We start from the raw sequence: 18,021 nt of genomic DNA on the forward strand, positions 1-18,021 counted from the left end.
CGCGTACCGTCTTAATGTGGGGGCGGAATGTCATCCTACTGTCGAGGGTGACGCCTAAATATTTGACCTTCGGGGCCCACGGTATGGGCTGGTCGAACATCGTGATCGGGCGAACGGCGGGGGCGGGGGTATTGACGCGCCTAGTCGGGAGGGGGATGCTCAGCGTGGTGTTCGGAGGGCGACCCCTTTTGAAGAGCACCGCTGTGCTTTTCGTGGGGTTAATGTCGATGCGCCACTTCCGGAACCACTGTCCCATGGTGGTAGCTGCGGTCTGAAGTCGTCGATGAAGCAACGCCTTCTTTCTACACGAGTAGTAGATGGCGGTGTCATCGGCGAAGAGCGCCAGATGGGTCTCCGGAGACCGGGGTATATCGTTGATATACAAACTGAATAGTAACGGGGAGAGGGCGGAGCCTTGCGGGACTCCGGCTGTGACGTGACGGGGCCGGGAACGCGTTCCCTCGACTCGATATCGGAACGAACGGTTCGACAAGTAGTCTCGTATGATGAGCACGAGTCTGTCTGGCACTCCCATGTTATACAGTTTGTATATCAAACCGTTGTGCCAGACTTTGTCGAACGCCTTCGCTATATCGAAGAAGAGGGCTCCTGTCGGAATGGGTTTCCGCCTGTTCAGCCCTAGTAAGATGTGCTCCGTGAGGCGGTGCACTTGATGGACGCACGAGTGTCTGGCGCGGAATCCAAACTGCTCGTCTATAAGAATTTTATTCGCGGATACGAAATCCCAGAGGCGTTTACGAAGGAGCCGTTCGTATAATTTGCCTATCGCCGGGAGGAGACTGATGGGGCGGTAACTCGCGGTTTCGTTATTCGGTTTGCCCGGCTTGTGTATGCCGATAACGTCCGCTTCTTTCCACGCCGCGGGAAAGATGCAGTTCGTCATAGCAGCATTTAATATCGTGGCCAACATCGTTATCAGTTGGGCTGGTAACAGTTTTAGCGCGCGGTTGCGGATGCCGTCGGAGCCGGGAGCTTTCCGTGGTTGTAGGCTATCGATCGCCTCCTTAACCTCGGAAGTGGTAATGGGGGGTAACGCGTCCGAGGGCGGCAGGGAAGCTCTGCGCTCGACCTCCCTGTCGACGAACTCGGTGTGTTCGGGGTCCGCGTGTTGAGTGCTGGTGGTGCACTGTTCTTGCAGTGCATCGGCCAGCAACTCTGCCTTGTCATCGTCATCGTAAGCCGGTGGTTGGCCTGAGGGGCGTACGAGAGGCGGCATAGTGACGATAGTTTCGGACTTGAGGGTCCTAGCTAGTCGCCAGTATGCTTGGTGAGTGGGCGCGAGTTCTTCTAAATAACTATCCCAGTTTTCGTTTCGGGCGTCGCTTAAGCGGGATTTGACCTCCCGCTGTAAGCGACGCATCCGAGTCCGGTTTGAATCCGTGGGATATCGATCGTAGGCCCGGATTGCCGCGTTTCTGATTCTAACGAGGTCCCTAAGATCGGGGGAAAGTCTGATGCGGTGGAAGCAGTCCTCCACATCGACTTGTTTCGAGGATCTTATGATCGCCGTCGAGACGTGATCAGTGAAGATGTTTATGGATTCGACGGTATCCTCGGGGATGGAGTTGAATCCGGGCCGCAAGGGAGGATTGGTGGAGCGGTGTCAGCTAAGCACGTGCCCAGCTTCTTCCAATCCACCATGGTCCTCGTATCTGGTTCGCGGTTGAGTGGGCGACCGAGCTGCATGACGACAGGTCGGTGGTCTGAGTCGAGTTCTGACATTGCCTCGATGGAGCGCAAGCGCAGAGTTACGTTCCTCAGCAGTGCCAGATCTATTGTGCTCGGACGACGCGCGGCGTTGTACGGATAGCACGTGGGGGTCGGGGGGTTGAATACTTCGAATGTGAGGTCGTCTATGAACGCGTCGAGACGCCTACCGTTCACATTCGTGCGATGGCAGTTCCACCTAGTGTGGTGGCAATTTAAATCGCCTGCCAGGATGACCGCGTCCCCCATACCGAACAGTGTCTCGAGGTCACTGCTCAGGAGGGGTTTGTCAGGGGGGAGATAAACGGATGCGATGACGATCGGCTGGTGTCCCGTCAGCGCGATGCGGCACACTGACGCCTCGATATGTAAGAGCGAGGGAGTATCGAGAGGGACGCAGTGCAGGGCCCTCCTATAGTAAATGACAGTCCCGCCCTTGCGGGCGGAGAGTCTGTCATTCCTAACCATGACGTAATTCGCGACTTTGGGGTCGCGACGCGAGGGCTTTAGGAAGGTCTCCTGCACCAGAAGGATGTCGATGAGATTATCGCGGAGAAACTCATATACTTGATCGCACTGACGCGCGAGTCCGTTAGCATTATAAAATGCTAACTTTATGGAACGCGGTTTTTCCCTACCGTTGCACGCCATTGATTACCGGTAATCAAACCAGCGTGCGCTGGACGGACTCGATGACGTCGATGTACTCGAACGTCGCGTTTAGGCGGTCTTCGGCCGTGACCGCTCTGCGCATGGCGTCGGCGAACGCACGCATGCGGTCGATATTTATCGCGGCGATGTAGTCGCGAATAATTGTAAAGTCGTTTACAGCTGGCCGCGCGGGGCCGGGGCGAGGCGCGGGACCGGGCGCGGGGGCGGGGCGCGGCGCGAGCAGGGGCTGGGGTGCCGGTGGTTTCCCTGCCAGCGTGAGCGGCAGCGGTTTTGCCCACGCGGAGACGGTGGGCACCGGTGCCGGCACGAAGGCAGGCTTCGGCGCACGGGGCGCCGAAGTCTTTGGGCCGACGGTTTTTGGGGGCGCGTTGGCCAGACGCTTCCGCGGGGCCTTGGGGCATCCGCGGTAGTTGGCTGTGTGGCCCTGCTTCTGGCAGAGCACACAGCTCGGAGGTTCGGTCGCGGTCTCTTTGACCCGCGAACAGTCGGCTGTCGCGTGGTCACCGAGGCACTTAACGCACCGCGGACGCGCGTGGCAGTTGCGCGCGGAGTGGCCGTACAGCTGGCAGCGGTGGCACTGCCCGGGAGTGCCTTTCCTATATGGGGCCTCGACGGTGACCCCGGATAAGCCGCAAACGGTGCGGAGGCTTGAGGCAATCCGTTTGCCTTCGGCGGTTGGTTCTAACGCGACGAGAACCATATTATATGCGAATTTATCGCGCCCGCTGTGCATTCGGTGCACGCTTACAATCGGGTACGCCTGCCCGATGAGGTCCTCCTTGACCAGCTCGACGTCGAGCTCCTTCGGTACTCCGCGTATTACTACGCGGAGCTCGCGATCCTCCTGGAGCGCATAAGTGTGGAAGCTTATGCGTTCCTTTCGGAGGTGGGCTGTCAGCGCCCTGTGGTCGTCCGGTGAGGCCGTTTTTATTTGAATGCCGTGCGCGATGTTACGCGCATGGATGACGTTTACGTTTTGTGCCTTACAGGCACGGGATACGCGATCCCACGCGGTCTTATCTTGCAAAATTACCGGCGGCGGCGCGGGAATTTTGCGGACGGACGCGGGTTGGGGTCGCGGCGACGGGGTTGCGCGGCGAGGGGAGTCGGGTGAGACCACGACTTTAGGACGCGACGCGTTCGCGGCCTTTGGCTGTTTCGGCGCCGCGGACGGTTCCACGGCGCGGGCGCGTTTTTTCCCGCGCGCGACGGTGGTGAACCCTTCCGAGGTTCCCGGTTGGGGACTCGCGGCGGACTCGTACTCCATTTCCGACTCGGAGTCGGAGCCGGAGCTTGATGACGCGCAAGACGCGATCGACGCAGGCGCGGGGGTGGGGGCGACATCGGCGAGTCGCGAGGTACCGGCGCGGGGGGCGACAACGGAGAGTCGCGGAGTGCCGGCGCGTCAAGGCCGGCCTTGTAAGCTTCGAACTTGGCGATTATGTCCGGACAGACGTCGCGGACGAACTTAAAGAAGAGCGCGCCATTGGCGTCACTCATGGTGAGTGTGTGCCCGGGGGGGGCGTCCCCGGGACTTAAGCAAACTCGCCGAAAGGCGAGTCCCCTGAGTGGGAGTTCACCCCCTGAGCTTTACCAGCTCCAAGGGGGGGGAGTGCCTTTGCCGTGAAAACGGCAGTCGGCTGGGAATTGGGGTGGAAAGTTGGGAAGGTAGGGCTCCACTGGGTTGTGAGAATGCCACAACAAGCGGTGATCTCAGTGGAGTTTTAGTCTCGAAAGAGACTGTTTTGCTCGCCGAATATATAAATGAATTTAATATATGAAATGGATGGGTGATAATGAGTTAGCGTTACGAGTGCACAACTCAAGTACAAACTGTTTTTACAACTCAAGGTCGCGACGCCAGCGACAGCGCGTCAAGAATGCACAACAATGCCGCGATCGGTGCGACAACGACAATGCTGGACAACTCGAGACTCACGTTCGCGACGGCAGCGACAATAATTTGCAAAAACGCGTCCGGACCGAACGGCGATGCAATCGGAACTGGAAAAAAGAAAAAAAAATGTCGGCGTCACTACCCACTCGTATTTATACTTTTTTGAAGTCACGAATCGAACGGGCTCGTTTTGCTCTATTGTATGGAGATGCGTGCTCGCACGCATCTCCATACAATAGAGCGAGACGGATATATTCAAAATTTAATGTGTTTTAATTGTTATTATTAAATATATAATATCTATTTCTTATACATAGGTACATATATTGTTTATTTATTTATTTATTTATTAATTAATAATAATTTAATGATTTTACTTTTTATACATCACACATTACATTCACTTTTGGTTATTAGAATACTACTGCTACAACTAATATTATGATTTAATAATATATAAAAATCGGTGTGTGATGCATGATAGGTATATTGGTATTTGAGGTATATTAAAAATAATAACAACAATATGTAATTTATTTAATTCTTATAAATAGATCGTATATTAATAATAATAATAATAATAATAATCATTTTACTGATAGATTTTGCGGCCCTGAAAAGGGCCTTTTGTCGATGTAAATGCAACCGAAACACGCATACGAACAGCGTACGGTCGTGCATCAGTTTTGTGAGTTTGAAATAATTACCGAAGTCATGAAGAAAGTTACTTGGAGCTCGTGTATTTCGTGACGGCTTTGGTTCCTTCACTGACCGCGTGCTTGGCGAGTTCACCCGGTAACAACAATCTCACTGAAGTCTGAACCTCCCTCGAGGTTATCGTCGAACGCTTGTTGTAATGGGCGAGACGAGAAGCTTCTGCAGCGATACGTTCGAAGATGTCGTTCACGAACGAATTCATGATCGACATGGCTTTACTCGAAATACCGGTGTCGGGATGGACCTGCTTCAGCACTTTGTAAATGTAAATGGCGTAACTTTCCTTCCTCTTGTGCTTCTTCTTTTTCTTATCGGTCTTCGAAATATTTTTCTGGGCTTTACCAGATTTCTTGGCGGCCTTTCCACTTGTCTTAGGCGGCATGATGATTCGATATTAGTATTTAGATTGCTCTTTAGAAATCCCCACGGAACGCAAACGTAACGGACGTTCGGCACGGTTAACGTGAAGCGGTAGAATAAAAAATTTGCTTTTTTTTTTTTTTTTTTGTTTCCTACCTAAGCTGAGAGCCTTGAGAGGCTATATCAGCGTAACCCTAACTTTAGTAGGTGAGCTCACGGGGCTCAAACCTGACGATGTTGCTAACACGAACCCTAGCAAGAGTCGTGCTTCGCAGAATCTACCACCGGATCGGAAGCGCGACCCACTGAGAAGATCCGGCGAGAAACTCAGTGGGCTGTGTCTGAGAGTTAATTTACTCGTCGAGCCCTTCGTCGCAAGCGACGGGTTCGACGAGAACGGTGACCGGTGCTTGAAGTACCTAAAAGCACCGTTAGTGGATCGGGAGGATCCGAGATGACGTGTTTTGGGCGACGTCGACTGCTTTCCATTCTGTCCGCAGGATCGGGAATGTAGTTACCGGCGGCCACGATGAGAGGGTTCTCATGACGTGCCGCTTTATCGAAGTGGCGCATCGACGCCGACTGCATATACTTACTGGTGGACTCTAAGTCCAGGTCGTCATGGAGGTCGACGTTCCTGACGAACCACGGGGCTCCGACGGCTATCCTGCAAAAACGGGATTGAATAATTTGGAATGACTTTAAGTGAGTGCGGGCCGCGTGAGCGAACACTACACTTGCATAGGTCATGACGGGGCGTATGCAAGTTTTGTAGAGTGTCACCTTATTTCTAAGGGACATTTTACTTCGCCTACATATCATCGGGTAGAGACGTCCTAGGATGAAGGCGGCACGGTCGCGTACCGTCTTAATGTGGGGGCGGAATGTCATCCTACTGTCGAGGGTGACGCCTAAGTACTTGACCTTCGGGGCCCACGGTATGGGCTGGTCGAACATCGTGATTGGGCGAACGGCGGGGGCGGGGGTGTTGACGCGCCTAGTCGGGAGAGGGATGCTCAGCGTGGTGTTCGGAGGGCGACCCCTTTTGAAGAGCACCGCTGTGCTTTTCGTGGGGTTAATGTCGATGCGCCACTTCCGGAACCACTGTCCCATGGTGGTAGCTGCGGTCTGAAGTCGTCGATGAAGCAACGCCTTCTTCCTACACGAGTAGTAGATGGCGGTGTCATCGGCGAAGAGCGCCAGATGGGTCTCCGGAGACCGGGGTATATCATTGATATACAAACTGAATAGTAACGGGGAGAGGGCGGAGCCTTGCGGGACTCCGGCTGTGACGTGACGGGGCCGGGAACGCGTTCCCTCGACTCGATATCGGAACGAACGGCTCGACAAGTAGTCTCGTATGATGAGCACGAGTCTGTCTGGCACTCCCATGTTATACAGTTTGTATATCAAACCGTTGTGCCAGACTTTGTCGAACGCCTTCGCTATATCGAAGAAGAGGGCTCCTGTCGGAATGGGTTTCCGCCTGTTCAGCCCTAGTAAGATGTGCTCCGTGAGGCGGTGCACTTGATGGACGCACGAGTGTCTGGCGCGGAATCCAAACTGCTCGTCTATGAGAATTTTGTTCGCGGATACGAAGTCCCAGAGGCGTTTACGAAGGAGCCGTTCGTATAGTTTGCCTATCGCCGGGAGGAGACTGATGGGGCGGTAACTCGCGGTTTCGTTCATCGGTTTGCCCGGCTTGTGTATGCCGATAACGTCCGCTTCTTTCCACGCCGCGGGAAAGATGCAGTTCGTCATAGCAGCATTTAGTATGGTGGCCAACATCGTTATTAGTTGGGCTGGTAACAATTTAAGCGCGCGGTTGCGGATGCCGTCGGAGCCGGGAGCTTTCCGTGGTTGTAGGCTTTCGATCGCCTCCTTAACCTCGGAAGTGGTAATGGGGGGTAACGCGTCCGAGGGCGGCAGGGAAGCTCTGCGCTCGACCTCCCTGTCGACGAACTCGGTGTGTTCGGGGTCCGCGTGTTGAGTGCTGGTGGTGCACTGCTCTTGCAGTGCATCGGCCAGCAACTCTGCCTTGTCATCGTCATCGTAAGCCGGTGGTTGGCCTGAGGGGCGTACGAGAGGCGGCATAGTGACGATAGTTTCGGACTTGAGGGTCCTAGCTAGTCGCCAGTATGCTTGGTGAGTGGGCGCGAGTTCTTCTAAATAACTATCCCAGTTTTCGTTTCGGGCGTCGCTTAAGCGGGATTTGACCTCCCGCTGTAAGCGACGCATCCGAGTCCGGTTTGAATCCGTGGGATATCGATCGTAGGCCCGGATTGCCGCGTTTCTGATTCTAACGAGGTCCCTAAGATCGGGGGAAAGTCTGATGCGGTGGAAGCAGTCCTCCACATCGACTTGTTTCGAGGATCTTATGATCGCCGTCGAGACGTGATCAGTGAAGATGTTTATGGATTCGACGGTATCCTCGGGGGATGGAGTTGAATCCGGGCCGCAAGGGAGGATTGGTGGAGCGGTGTCAGCTAAGCACGTGCCCAGCTTCTTCCAATCCACCATGGTCCTCGTATCTGGTTCGCGGTTGAGTGGGCGACCGAGCTGCATGACGACAGGTCGGTGGTCTGAGTCGAGTTCTGACATTGCCTCGATGGAGCGTAAGCGCAGAGTTACGTTCCTCAGCAGTGCCAGATCTATTGTGCTCGGACGACGCGCGGCGTTGTACGGATAGCACGTGGGGGTCGGGGGGTTGAATATTTCGAATGTGAGGTCGTCTATGAACGCGTCGAGACGCCTACCGTTCACATTCGTGCGATGGCAGTTCCACCTAGTGTGGTGGCAATTTAAATCGCCTGCCAGGATGACCGCGTCCCCCATACCGAGCAGTGTCTCGAGGTCACTGCTCAGGAGGGGTTTGTCAGGGGGGAGATAGACGGATGCGATGACGATCGGCTGGTGTCCCGTCAGCGCGATGCGGCACACTGACGCCTCGATATGTAAGAGCGAGGGAGTATCGAGAGGGACGCAGTGCAGGGCCCTCCTATAGTAAATGACAGTCCCGCCCTTGCGGGTGGAGAGTCTGTCATTCCTAACCATGACGTAATTCGCGACTTTGGGGTCGCGACGCGAGGGCTTTAGGAAGGTCTCCTGCACCAGAAGGATGTCGATGAGATTGTCACGTAGAAACTCATAAACCTGGTCGCGCTGACGCGCGAGTCCGTTAGCATTGTAGAATGCTAACTTCAAAGAATGGGGTTTTAATCTCGCGTTGCACGCCATTGATTACCGGTAATCAAACCAGCGTGCGCTGGACGGACTCGATGACGTCGATGTACTCGAACGTCGCGTTTAGGCGGTCTTCGGCCGTGACCGCTCTGCGCATGGCGTCGGCGAATGCACGCATGCGGTCAATATTTATCGCGGCGATGTAGTCGCGAATAATCGTGAAGTCATTTGAGTGCGCGGGGCCGGGGCGAGGCGCGGGACCGGGCGCGGGCGCGGGGGCGGGGCGCGGCGCGAGTAGAGGTTGCGGCGCGTACCGCGGTTGGGGTGCCGGTGGTTTCCCTGCCAGCGTGAGCGGCAGCGGTTTTGCCCACGCGGAGACGGTGGGCACCGGTGCCGGCACGAAGGCAGGCTTCGGCGCACGGGGCGCCGAAGTCTTTGGGCCGACGGTTTTTGGAGGCGCGTTGGCCAGACGCTTCCGCGGGGCCTTGGGGCATCCGCGGTAGTTGGCTGTGTGGCCCTGCTTTTGGCAGAGCACACAGCTCGGAGGTTCGGTCGCGGTCTCTTTGACCCGCGAACAGTCGGCTGTCGCGTGGTCACCGAGGCACTTTACGCACCGTGGACGCGCGTGGCAGTTGCGCGCGGAGTGGCCGTAAAGCTGGCAGCGGTGGCACTGCCCGGGAGTGCCTTTTCTATATGGGGCCTCGACGGTGACCCCGGATAAGCCGCAAACGGTGCGGAGGCTTGAGGCAATCCGTTTGCCTTCGGCGGTTGGTTCTAACGCGACGAGAACCATATTATACGCGAATTTATCGCGCCCGCTGTGCATTCGGTGCACGCTTACAATCGGGTACGCCTGCCCGATGAGGTCCTCCTTGACTAGCTCGACGTCGAGCTCCTTCGGTACTCCGCGTATTACTACGCGGAGCTCGCGATCCTCCTGGAGCGCATAAGTGTGGAAGCTTATGCGTTCCTTTCGGAGGTGGGCTGTCAGCGCCCTGTGGTCGTCCGGTGAGGCCGTTTTTATCTGTATACCGTGCGCGATGTTACGCGCATGGATGACGGTGACGTTTTGTGCCTTACAGGCACGGGATACGCGATCCCACGCGGTCTTGTCTTGTAAAATTACCGGCGGCGGCGCGGGAATTTTGCGGACGGACGCGGGTTGGGGTCGCGGCGACGGGGTTGCGCGGCGAGGGGAGTCGGGTGAGACCACGACTTTAGGACGCGACGCGTTCGCGGCCTTTGGCTGTTTCGGCGCCGCGGACGGTTCCACGGCGCGGGCGCGTTTTTTCCCGCGCGCGACGGTGGTGAACCCTTCCGAGGTTCCCGGTTGGGGACTCGCGGCGGATTCGTACTCCATTTCCGACTCGGAGTCGGAGCCGGAGCTTGATGCCGCGCAAGACGCGATCGACGCGGGCGCGGGGGTGGGGGGCGACATCGGCGAGTCGCGAGGTACCGGCGCGGGGGGCGACAACGGGGAGTCGCGGAGTGCCGGCGCGTCAAGGCCGGCCTTGTAAACTTCGAACCTAGCGACTATGTCCGGACAGAAGTCGCGGACGAACTTGATGAATAGTGCAGCGTTGGTGTCACTCATGGTGACGTGTGCCCGGGGGGGGCGTCCCCGGGACTTAAAGCAAACTCGCCGAAAGGCGAGTCCCCTGAGTGGGAGTTCACCCCCTGAGCTTTACCAGCTCCAAGGGGGGGGAGTGCCTTTGCCGTGAAACGGCAGTCGGCTGGGAATTGGGGTGGAAAGTTGGGAAGGTAGGGCTCCACTGGGTTGTGAGAATGCCACAACAAGCGGTGATCTCAGTGGAGTTTTAGTCTCGAAAGAGACTGTTTTGCTCGCCGAATATATAAATGAATTTAATATATGAAATGGATGGGTGATAATGAGTTAGCGTTACGAGTGCACAACTCAAGTACAAACTGTTTTTACAACTCAAGGTCGCGACGCCAGCGACAGCGCGTCAAGAATGCACAACAATGCCGCGATCGGTGCGACAACGACAATGCTGGACAACTCGAGACTCACGTTCGCGACGGCAGCGACAATGAAAAAATTTGCGCCGGTCGAACTTTATTTTTTTACTTTTCAGATACCCGTTGAGCATCATGCTGAGATCGAGCTTTCAACGGCAGCGAACCAATCGGGAATGACTTTTATCGTTCATTCGTCGGAGCTTTCGTCACGATCGAAGATCGTGTATCGTTTTCGTGAGTGAGTGCTTTTAAAATGATTTATATTATATGCTTACAGTAAATTATTCTATATTTATTTATTTATATAGACACAAGTAAGAACAAGAATTATCTTCGCTCATAAATATGTATACGAATGAATAAGGATAGGATCAGATAGGTAGGTAGGTAGGTAGGTAGGTAGATACGAGAAGAAAATACGGATAAATTTTGTACTTAAGAAATATATATATTATTATATTCATTTAGTTATTTATTTATTTAATATATGGATTAGATTCGGTCGATTCAGTATTGATTGATTCATATTGCGGCCCTGAAAAGGGCCTTTGATTTCTGTCAACAATACAATATAATAATAATAATAATAATAATAACAACAACAACGAACAAAATATGTGTTCGTCGATTATTATTATTTATTATATATAAATATTATCGACGACATGTTGTGTTGTTGTTGTCGTCCTTGCGAGCGAGTTTGAAGCGTTTTTTAAGCTTTCTTCTCGGTCTTCTTCGGGAGTAGTACCGCTTGAATGTTTGGTAAAACTCCGCCTTGAGCGATTGTCACACCGGAAAGGAGTTTGTTCAGTTCCTCGTCGTTCCTTATGGCGAGTTGAAGATGTCTAGGAATAATTCTAGTCTTCTTGTTGTCTCTTGCTGCGTTACCGGCCAATTCCAAAACTTCAGCGGCCAAGTATTCCATGACGGCGGCCAGGTAAACCGGTGCACCGGCACCAACGCGTTCGGCGTAATTTCCGTTGCGCAACAATCTGTGTATACGACCGACCGGAAACTGAAGACCGGCACGGTTCGAACGGGACTTGACCTTGCCCTTAACTTTTCCGCCTTTTCCGCGACCGGACATGTTTGAAGTTTAAAAAAGTTAACGATATAACACACGAAAGCACTCGAACGCACGCGTGTCTCGCGAACGTCCGTACAGAGCGAAAGCAAAGTTCTAAATGATTTGCTCGCTTTTTTTTTTTTTTTTTTTTTCCTACCTAAGCTGAGAGCCTTGAGAGGCTATATCAGCGTAACCCTAACTTTAGTAGGTGAGCTCACGGGGCTCAAACCTGACGATGTTGCTAACACGAACCCTAGCAAGAGTCGTGCTTCGCAGAATCTACCACCGGATCGGAAACGCGACCCACTGAGAAGATCCGGCGAGAAACTCAGTGGGCTGTGTCTGAGAGTTAATTTACTCGTCGAGCCCTTCGTCGCAAGCGACGGGTTCGACGAGAACGGTGACCGGTGCTTGAAGTACCTAAAAGCACCGTTAGTGGATCGGGAGGATCCGAGATAACGTGTTTTGGGCGACGTCGACTGCTTTCCATTCTGTCCGCAGGATCGGGAATGTAGTTACCGGCGGCCACGATGAGAGGGTTCTCGTGTCGTGCCGCTTTATCGAAGTGGCGCATGGACGCCGACTGAAGATACTTACTGATGGACTCTAAGTCCAGGTCGTCATGGAGGTCGACGTTCCTGACGAACCACGGGGCTCCGACGGCTATCCTGCAAAAACGGGATTGAATAATTTGGAATGATTTCAAGTGTATGCGGGCCGCGTGAGCGAACACTACACTTGCATAGGTCATGACGGGGCGTATGCAAGTTTTGTAGAGTGTCACCTTATTTCTAAGGGACATTTTACTTCGCCTACATATCATCGGGTAGAGACGTCCTAGAATGAAGGCGGCACGATCGCGTACCGTCTTGATGTGGGGGCGGAATGTCATCCTACTGTCGAGGGTGACGCCTAAATATTTGACCTTCGGGGCCCACGGTATGGGCTGGTCGAACATCGTGATCGGGCGAACGGCGGGGGCGGGGGTATTGACGCGCCTAGTCGGGAGGGGGATGCTCAGCGTGGTGTTCGGAGGGCGACCCCTTTTGAAGAGCACCGCTGTGCTTTTCGTGGGGTTAATGTCGATGCGCCACTTCCGGAACCACTGTCCCATGGTGGTAGCTGCGGTCTGAAGTCGTCGATGAAGCAACGCCTTCTTCCTACACGAGTAGTAGATGGCGGTGTCATCGGCGAAGAGCGCCAGATGGGTCTCCGGAGACCGGGGTATATCGTTGATATACAAACTGAATAGTAACGGGGAGAGGGCGGAGCCTTGCGGGACTCCGGCTGTGACGTGACGGGGCCGGGAACGCGTTCCCTCGACTCGATATCGGAACGAACGGTTCGACAAGTAGTCTCGTATGATGAGCACGAGTCTGTCTGGCACTCCCATGTTATACAGTTTGTATATCAAACCGTTGTGCCAGACTTTGTCGAACGCCTTCGCTATATCGAAGAAGAGGGCTCCTGTCGGAATGGGTTTCCGCCTGTTCAGCCCTAGTAAGATGTGCTCCGTGAGGCGGTGCACTTGATGGACGCACGAGTGTCTGGCGCGGAATCCAAACTGCTCGTCTATCAGAATTTTGTTCGCGGATACGAAGTCCCAGAGGCGTTTACGAAGGAGCCGTTCGTATAGTTTGCCTATCGCCGGGAGGAGACTGATGGGGCGGTAACTCGCGGTTTCGTTCTTCGGTTTGCCCGGTTTGTGTATGCCGATAACGTCCGCTTCTTTCCACGCCGCGGGAAAGATGCAGTTCGTCATAGCAGCATTTAATATGGTGGCCAACATCGTTATCAGTTGGGCTGGTAACAATTTAAGCGCGCGGTTGCGGATGCCGTCGGAGCCGGGAGCTTTCCGTGGTTGTAGGCTATCGATCGCCTCCTTGACCTCGGAAGTGGTAATGGGGGGTAACGCGTCCGAGGGCGGCAGGGAAGCTCTGCGCTCGACCTCCCTGTCGACGAACTCGGTGTGTTCGGGGTCCGCGTGTTGAGTGCTGGTGGTGCACTGCTCTTGCAGTGCATCGGCCAGCAACTCTGCCTTGTCATCGTCATCGTAAGCCGGTGGTTGGCCTGAGGGGCGTACGAGAGGCGGCATAGTGGCTATAGTTTCGGACTTGAGGGTCCTAGCTAGTTGCCAGTATGCTTGGTGAGTGGGCGCGAGTTCTTCTAAATAACTATCCCAGTTTTCGTTTCGGGCGTCGCTTAAGCGGGATTTGACCTCCCGCTGTAAGCGACGCATCCGAGTCCGGTTTGAATCCGTGGGATATCGATCGTAGGCCCGGATTGCCGCGTTTCTAATTCTAACGAGGTCCCTAAGTTCGGGGGAAAGTCTGATGCGGTGGAAGCAGTCCTCCACATCGACTTGTTTCGAGGATCTTATGATCGCCGTCGAGACGTGATCAGTGAAGATGTTTATGGATTCGACGGTATCCTCGGGGGATGGAGTTGAATCCGGGCCGCAAGGGAGGATTGGTGGAGCGGTGTCAGCTAAGCACGTGCCCAGCTTCTTCCAATCCACCATGGTCCTCGTATCTGGTTCGCGGTTGAGTGGGCGACCGAGCTGCATGACGACAGGTCGGTGGTCTGAGTCGAGTTCTGACATTGCCTCGATGGAGCGTAAGCGCAGAGTTACGTTCCTCAGCAGTGCCAGATCTATTGTGCTCGGACGACGCGCGGCGTTGTACGGATAGCACGTGGGGGTCGGGGGGTTGAATACTTCGAATGTGAGGTCGTCTATGAACGCGTCGAGACGCCTACCGTTCACATTCGTGCGATGGCAGTTCCACCTAGTGTGGTGGCAATTTAAATCGCCTGCCAGGATGACCGCGTCCCCCATACCGAACAGTGTCTCGAGGTCACTGCTCAGGAGGGGTTTGTCAGGGGGGAGATAAACGGATGCGATGACGATCGGCTGGTGTCCCGTCAGCGCGATGCGGCACACTGACGCCTCGATATGTAAGAGCGAGGGAGTATCGAGAGGGACGCAGTGCAGGGCCCTCCTATAGTAAATGACAGTCCCGCCCTTGCGGGCGGAGAGTCTGTCATTCCTAACCATGACTTTGCTCGCGTTTTTTTTTCTTTTTTTTTCCCTACCTATGCTGATAGCCTTGAGAGGCTATTTCAGCTTCGCCCTAACGTTAGTAGGTGAGCTCGCGGGGCTCAACCGGAGAGTTGCTAACACTGACCCTAGCAAGAGCAGTGCTTCGCAGAATCTACCACCGGATCGGAAACGCGACCCACTGAGAAGATCCGGCGAGAAACTCAGTGGGCTGTGTCTATGGGTTAGTTCGCTCGTCGAACCCTTCGTCGCAAGCGACGGGTTCGACGAGGACGGTGACCGGTGCTTGTGGTGCCTAAAAGCACCGTTAATGGATCAGGAGGATCCGTAATGACGTGCTTTGGGCGACGTCGACGGTTTACCATTCGGTCTACTGGGTCGGGTATGTAATTTCCAGCGGCTACGATGAGAGGGTTCTCATGTCGTGCCGCCTTCTCAAAATGGCGCAGCGATGCCGACTGTAGATACTTACTAAGGGAGTCGAGCTCCAGGTCGTCGTGGAGATCCACATTCCTAAGGAACCAAGGCGCTCCGACGGCTATCCTGCAGAATCGTGATTGAATAACCTGAAGGGATTTCAAGTTGGTGCGGGCTGCGTGAGCGAACACTACGCTTGCATACGTCATGACGGGGCGTATACAAGTTTTGTAGAGAGTTACCTTATTTCGGAGGGACAGTTTGCTTCGACTACAAAGCATTGGATAGAGTCGTCCTAGAATAAACGCGGCGCGGTCGCGTACCGTTTTTATATGGGGACGGAATGTCATCCCTCTGTCGAGGGTGACGCCTAGATATTTGACCTTCGAGACCCACGGAATGGGCTGGCCAAAGAGAGTGATGGGACTAACGGCGGAGGTGTTTGCGCGCCTACTACGGAGTGGGATGCTCGAAGTGATGTTCGGAGGACGACCCCTTTTGAAGAGCACCGCTGCGCTTTTCGTGGGGTTGATGTCTATTCGCCACTTCCGGAACCACTGTCCCAGGGTGGCTACTGCGATCTGGAGTCGCCGATGAAGCAGCGACATCTTCCTACACGAGTAGTAGATAGCCGTGTCGTCGGCGAAGAGCGCTAGATGGGTCTCCGGAGACCGGGGTATATCATTGATATACAAACTAAATAATAACGGGGAGAGCGCGGAGCCTTGCGGGACTCCGGCGGTTAGTTGACGGGGACGAGAACGAGTTCCCTCTACTCGATATCGAAACGAACGGTTCGACAAGAAGTCTCGTATGATGAGCACGAGTCTGTCTGGCACTCCCATGTTGTACAGTTTATAAATTAAACCGTTGTGCCAGACTTTGTCGAACGCCTTCGCGATGTCGAAGAAGAGGGCGCCGGTCGGGATTTGTTTACGCCTATTTAGTCCTATCAGAATGTGCTCCGTGAGGCGGTGCACTTGTTGTACGCACGAGTGTTTTGAGCGGAATCCGAACTGTTCGTCAATGAGAATTTTGTTCGCGGTAACAAAATCCCAGAGGCGTTTCCTAAGGAGCCGTTCGTAAATTTTTCCTATCGTCGAGAGGAGACTAATCGGACGGTAACTAGAAGTTTCGTTTGTCGGTTTGCCCGGCTTATGTATACCGATAACGTCCGCTTCTTTCCACACCGCGGGAAAGATGCAGTGCGTCATAGCGGCATTTAAAATTGTAGCCAACATTGCTATCAGTTGGACTGGCAAAAATTTTAGCGCGCGGTTGTGGATGCCGTCGGAGCCGGGTGCCTTCCTAGGTTGGAGGTTGTGGATCGCGTCTCTAACTTCGTCAGTGGTAATGGGGGGTAACGCGTCCGAGGGCGGCAGGGAAGCTCTGCGCTCGACCTCCCTGTCGACTAACTCGGTGTGTTCGGGGTCCGCGTGTTGAGTGCTGGTGGTGCACTGCTCTTGCAGTGCATCGGCCAGCAGCTCAGCCTTGTCATCGTCATCGAATGCCGGTGGTTGGCCTGAAGGGCGTACGAGGGGAGGCATAGTAGCGGTAGTTTCGGATTTGAGAGTCCTAGCTAGTCGCCAGTATGCTTGGTGGGAGGGCGCGAGTTGTTCTAAATAACTATGCCAATTATCGTTACGCGCGTCGCTTAAGCGGGAGTGGACTTCGCGTTGTAGACGACGCATCCGAATCCGGTTTGAATGCGTGGGAAGACGATCGTAGGCCCGGATTGCCGCGTTCCTAACTCTTAAGAGATTCCTAAGATCGGGGGACAGTCTGATGCGGTGGAAGCTGTCCTCCACATCGACTTCTTTAGAAGATCTAATGATCGCGGAAGATAAGTGATCGGTAATGATGTTTATGGATTCGACGGTGTTCTCGGGGGATAGATTCGAATCCGGGCCGTAAGGGAGGATTGGCGGAGCGGTGTCGGCTAGGCACGTGCCCAGCTTATTCCAATCCACCATGGTCCTCGTAACAGTGACTGGGTTGTGGGGGCGACCGAGCTGCATAACGACAGGTCGGTGGTCTGAGTCGAGCTCTGACATTGCTTCGATGGAACGCAAGCGCAGAGTTACGTTCCTAAGCAATGCCAGGTCTATAGTGCTCGGACGGAGCGCGATGTTATACGGATAACATGTTGGAGTTGGGGGACCGACTATTTCAAAGGTGAGGTCGTCTATAAACGCGTCGAGACGCCTACCGTTAACGTTAGTACGATGGCAGTTCCACCTAGTGTGGTGGCAATTTAAATCGCCTGCCAGGATGACGGAGTCTCCCATGCCGAACAGTGACTCGATGTCACTGCTCAGAAGGGGCTTGTCCGGGGGGAGATAAACGGATGCGATGACGATCGGCTGGTGTCCCGTCAGCGAGATACGGCACACTGACGCCTCGATATGTGAGAGCGAGGGAGTATCGAGAGGGACAACGTGCAGGGCCCGCCTATAGTAAATGGCAGTCCCGCCTTTGGAGGCGGTGAGTCTGTCATTCCTAACCATGACGTAATTCGCGACTTTCGGGTCGCGACGCGAGGGCTTCAGACAGGTTTCCTGCACTAATAGAATATCTACAAGATTATCGCGGAGGAATTCGAAAATTTGATCGCGTTGCCGCGCGAGTCCGTTAGCATTGTAGAATGCTAACGTAAGGGAATACGGTTTTTCTCTACCTTTTTGCGCCATTGGTTACCGGTAAAGATTTTATAACGTACGCGACACGGACTCGTAAACGTCCATGTGATCGAAAGCGGCCGCGAGCCGCTGTTCGGGGGTTACCGACCTACGTATCGCGTCTGCGAACGATCGCAGACGGTCGAAGTTGACCGCGGTGACGAAGTCGCGCACGAGCGCGAAGTCGTTGACGGCAGAGGGTTGCGGGGGACGGAACGCGGGCGCGGGGCGAGGTGCGAGCAGGGGCTGGGGCGCGGGGCGTGTC

General features: G+C 54.5%; 2 protein-coding genes and 2 long non-coding RNA genes across 4 annotated transcripts in view; 1 reads left to right on the forward strand and 3 right to left on the reverse strand.

The window, feature by feature from the left end:
- Positions 1-18,021, reverse strand: part of LOC149499978 (uncharacterized) — a 141,775-nt gene that overhangs the window by 10,642 nt on the left and 113,112 nt on the right. The gene's annotated exons all lie outside the window — the stretch shown is intronic.
- LOC149499979 (histone H2B-like) lies at positions 4,901-5,500 on the reverse strand. Its single transcript, XM_089738004.1, has one exon. It carries the CDS (start codon positions 5,394-5,396, stop codon positions 5,022-5,024), a length of 375 nt encoding a protein of 124 aa, XP_089594130.1. The 5' UTR covers positions 5,397-5,500; the 3' UTR covers positions 4,901-5,021.
- The window catches only part of LOC149499980 (uncharacterized), a 36,002-nt gene continuing 28,609 nt past the window's right edge, over positions 10,629-18,021 (forward strand). Inside the window, exon 1 of the long non-coding RNA XR_016325326.1 lies at positions 10,629-10,775. This is a non-coding gene — a long non-coding RNA (uncharacterized LOC149499980). The remainder of the gene's footprint in view (positions 10,776-18,021) is intronic.
- On the reverse strand, positions 11,065-11,744 carry LOC149499981 (histone H2A). The gene has a single exon (XM_089738049.1). It carries the CDS (start codon positions 11,622-11,624, stop codon positions 11,250-11,252), a length of 375 nt encoding a protein of 124 aa, XP_089594175.1. The 5' UTR covers positions 11,625-11,744; the 3' UTR covers positions 11,065-11,249.

The sequence above is a fragment of the Bombyx mandarina genome, chromosome 24, assembly GCF_030267445.1.
Source record: "Bombyx mandarina strain Sakado chromosome 24, ASM3026744v2".
Classification (NCBI taxonomy): Eukaryota; Metazoa; Arthropoda; class Insecta; order Lepidoptera; family Bombycidae; genus Bombyx; species Bombyx mandarina.